The sequence below is a fragment of the Pterocles gutturalis genome, unplaced genomic scaffold (genome assembly GCF_000699245.1).
Source record: "Pterocles gutturalis isolate BGI_N339 unplaced genomic scaffold, ASM69924v1 scaffold25673, whole genome shotgun sequence".
NCBI classification, from domain to species: domain Eukaryota; kingdom Metazoa; phylum Chordata; class Aves; order Pterocliformes; family Pteroclidae; genus Pterocles; species Pterocles gutturalis.
Genome location: NW_010121215.1, coordinates 1 through 3,171, shown reverse-complemented (window position 1 = coordinate 3,171; position 3,171 = coordinate 1). Strand labels below are relative to the sequence as shown.

The 3,171-nt window shown below is 39.2% G+C and overlaps 1 protein-coding gene across 1 annotated transcript in view; it reads right to left on the bottom strand.

Annotated features, from left to right (window-relative positions):
• GCSH (glycine cleavage system protein H (aminomethyl carrier)) overlaps positions 1–2,910 on the bottom strand; it is a gene marked incomplete at its 3' end in the record, with an annotated part of 6,252 nt that extends 3,342 nt beyond the window's left edge. Inside the window, exons 1-2 of the mRNA XM_010077180.1 lie at positions 2,793–2,910; positions 237–316 (exon numbers count right to left, since the gene is read on the bottom strand). Coding sequence (XP_010075482.1) covers positions 237–316; positions 2,793–2,910 — 198 coding nt within the window. The remainder of the gene's footprint in view (positions 1–236; positions 317–2,792) is intronic.
• Between the last annotated feature and the right edge of the window lie 261 nt (positions 2,911–3,171).

Below are 3,171 nucleotides of genomic sequence, written 5' to 3'. Positions count from 1 at the left end.
AACCATTAAGTTTCTCAAGTTCAGGTCTCCACAAGCTCTGTCCAAAGTGATTAAGAATTTACCAGAATTCTGAAGCAGCATTCACTTCACAAATAACGGGACAGATCCAAGTCCAAAAAGTGTATAGCATACACACATAGCACAATAAAAACCAGCAGCTGTCCAAAGAGCAGGGACAAGAGCAGGTACGCTTAAATAAATATTGCAGACTTGGGTAACGGGGAAGGGATCAATACCTGTGCAAAATGGCTGATTCCTACTGTTCCAATGCCATTTTCAACTGATACCCATTCATGCTTGTCTGTGAATTTGCGGGCTAAAATGAAACAAACTTGATATTTCAGAAACAAGTGACACGTTGCTTGCTTAAATACAATAACACATTTACAGGCTTAAACTGTGGGGTTTTTTTATACTGAGGTTAGTTTTGCTCATTTTTGAACAGCACATACAATTTACAGAAGCATTTTTTTCTGCTCATCACATGCTTAGTGACCCGGTAGAAGCTCACCAGGGGTTCTGCTGAGAGTATTACTAGTTCCTATGCAATCATCTAGAGACTGATACAGTACAGGAGCAAAAGCAGCAGTTCTACTTCAAACAAAAGTATTAATCTAAAGCATGTATGTGTACTTTTCTCATGGTTTTGCACTTCTGTGATAGCTTAGTGGCTTTTCATGCATATTTAGGGTTTGTTTCTGACAACTCCTTTATTATTCCTGGGAAGAGGCCGGTGTTAATGACCCGTTAGAAACAGTGTCAGCATTACAGCATCTCATTCAAAGTACTTAAAGAGACAGCAGCTGAAGGAAAAAAGTTGCAACCTGGCTAGTTTAAGTGGCTGATTCCCTTCCCTCCCCTTAACATTTCCTGTAGTCTATTTCTCCCTGTTTACTGTTGTCACAGATCTATGTAAAATTAAGGCCAATTAATACAGAGCAAATTAATAAGGTGACTTATGCAGGCAACTGTTACTTAAGGGAATTAGCTCTCTGTTAGCACTGTTACTGTGAGAAGAACACAGTAGTTATTGTGTATGGTTTTTAAATGAGCAATGTAAGACCCTGTTTAGTCTTTTCACAGCAAACCTACAATTCCACACATATTTTAGATCTGTAAGACTCAGGGCAGCTTGTACTAGCTTTTATTAGCAGCAGTTATTTTTATAAAGTCATATGTAAAAACTTCAAAAGAAGTAATTGAAACAGGCAACATTTTTCTTGCTAACATTTTACCTGGAGCTGTTGTTACTCTCAGCATTTTCAGCCTGCTTGGTCTGTTTTCTCACTTCCATAGTTTCCCCATAGATACTTTCTTTCCCCTCCTTTTTTAAAAAATTAATTTAGTTTAAATTTTCACTTGTAGCACCTATCCCATCAGGCAAGGGATGTTCCAGAAGCTGGAAAATATAACTTTTTAAATAGAGCTCCCTGTGTGATTAGTGCCAGAGTAGTAACAGCTGGACCTTCCTTTTGAGTTCAAAATTCTTCTCTCAGGCTCTTCCTCCAGGCTGGACTACTTACACCCGCTAGAGAAACTACACTTCTGCAAATCCTTGTATATTTTGTAAGCTTGTACATGAAGGAAAACAGAAGCTCTAGCTGTAGACCTGCTAAAAATCTTTCCACTCTAAGTTGGTAATATTTGAAGCTGTTTCAATTGTAGTATAGTAAAAGGCAAATATGAAGTATTTTTCCACGAATTATCACTAAAAAACACCAGAGAATTTCAGCTAGCATTACTGATACCTACACAAACCTCTCAGGACACATTCTAATGAACAGATGAAATAAAATGTCTTAAATAATTTTAGGTCAAGACATTAAGCCTATGGGTAATAGGAATTTAATTGGAAATGAGCAATGAACCTTAAGAACAGAAAATGACACAGAATCTCAAACCCAAGGACTTCTATGACCAGTTTGGAACACAGCAATAAAATGCTCTCCACCGTTAGAAGAGTACATAAGCTTCTGATAGGACAAAAAAAAAAAAAGTGAAAAATTAAAAATTCTAACCATGTAACAAAAAACACTGCAAGTAAAGGTCAAATTAAAAAGAGTTAATAAGTAATCTCAAAATTTGAACTTTGAACTTATGTGATCAGCCCATCAAATTAAACTAATATTAAATGTCAATACCCAATCTCTTCTGTGAGCATTCTTTTTCAGAACAGCAGCTTAATCTACTCTAGCTTCATTAATTTCAACATTACTTTGGTTTCAGCTTAACTACACATTCTGAATTCAGACCTTCGTTTAGTTTAGCCTGCCTCTATTAAATATTTCATAAATATATACCTGAAGAGTGAAGGAAAACTCACACCTCCACAAAGAGGCATACAAAATTTTTCCTCTCTGCCTAAAACAAAATCATAATTTATGTTATTCCTTCAAGTGATATCTATAGAAAAACAATGGGTATATTCTACAATCAGAATAGTGAAAAAGCTTAGATCTTGACTCAATTTGGCAATAATAACTAATAAATGTTATGTCTTTCACTTGTAGCAGAAGACAGTTAAACAGATAGGTTAAAAGACTATCGGGAAGGAAATTTATGACCTCTTCTTAGTGGCAGTCACTGCTTTTATGGCATATTCTCCTTCCCTTCTCTCCTACCTTTTCAGCATTTCTGTCTTCAAGTGCCACAGGTTCTGTTTTTCAAACTTCCCTGGCTAACTTTCATCCAAAGAGAGCTTCGACAGCAGCAGGTACTTTCAGAATTAACTACCCAAGGGCAGGATCACACCAAGCACCTCTTGCTTTACCACTTCTGTGGCTATACTGCACAGGAGCTGGCGAGGCAGAGCTCAGCAGGCCCAAAGCCCCGAGATCTGGCGCAGGTTTCCTGGCAGCCCACGCCAATTTCATCACTGGGGCTACTGCAGGCCTGCGTTCCATCCTCCATCCACCCGCTTCTGCCCCTTTCTTGTGCTGCTACTGAGCTCCTTGGAGCCATCAACGAGCTGCTCCAGCACGGCGATGCCAGGAAAAGCTACCCACGGTTTTGTCAAGGCTGTGCTCTCCACACCCGGCCTGGTCAGTGGAGCCTATGGCTGGGGCCAGAAGGGGACAGGGACACTTGGTAAAAAAATGCAGCGAGGAGAGGAGGTTAAAAGTTTTGTTCCAGTTAAGAGAGGCGAACCATCTCCTCACGGGAGGAGGAACG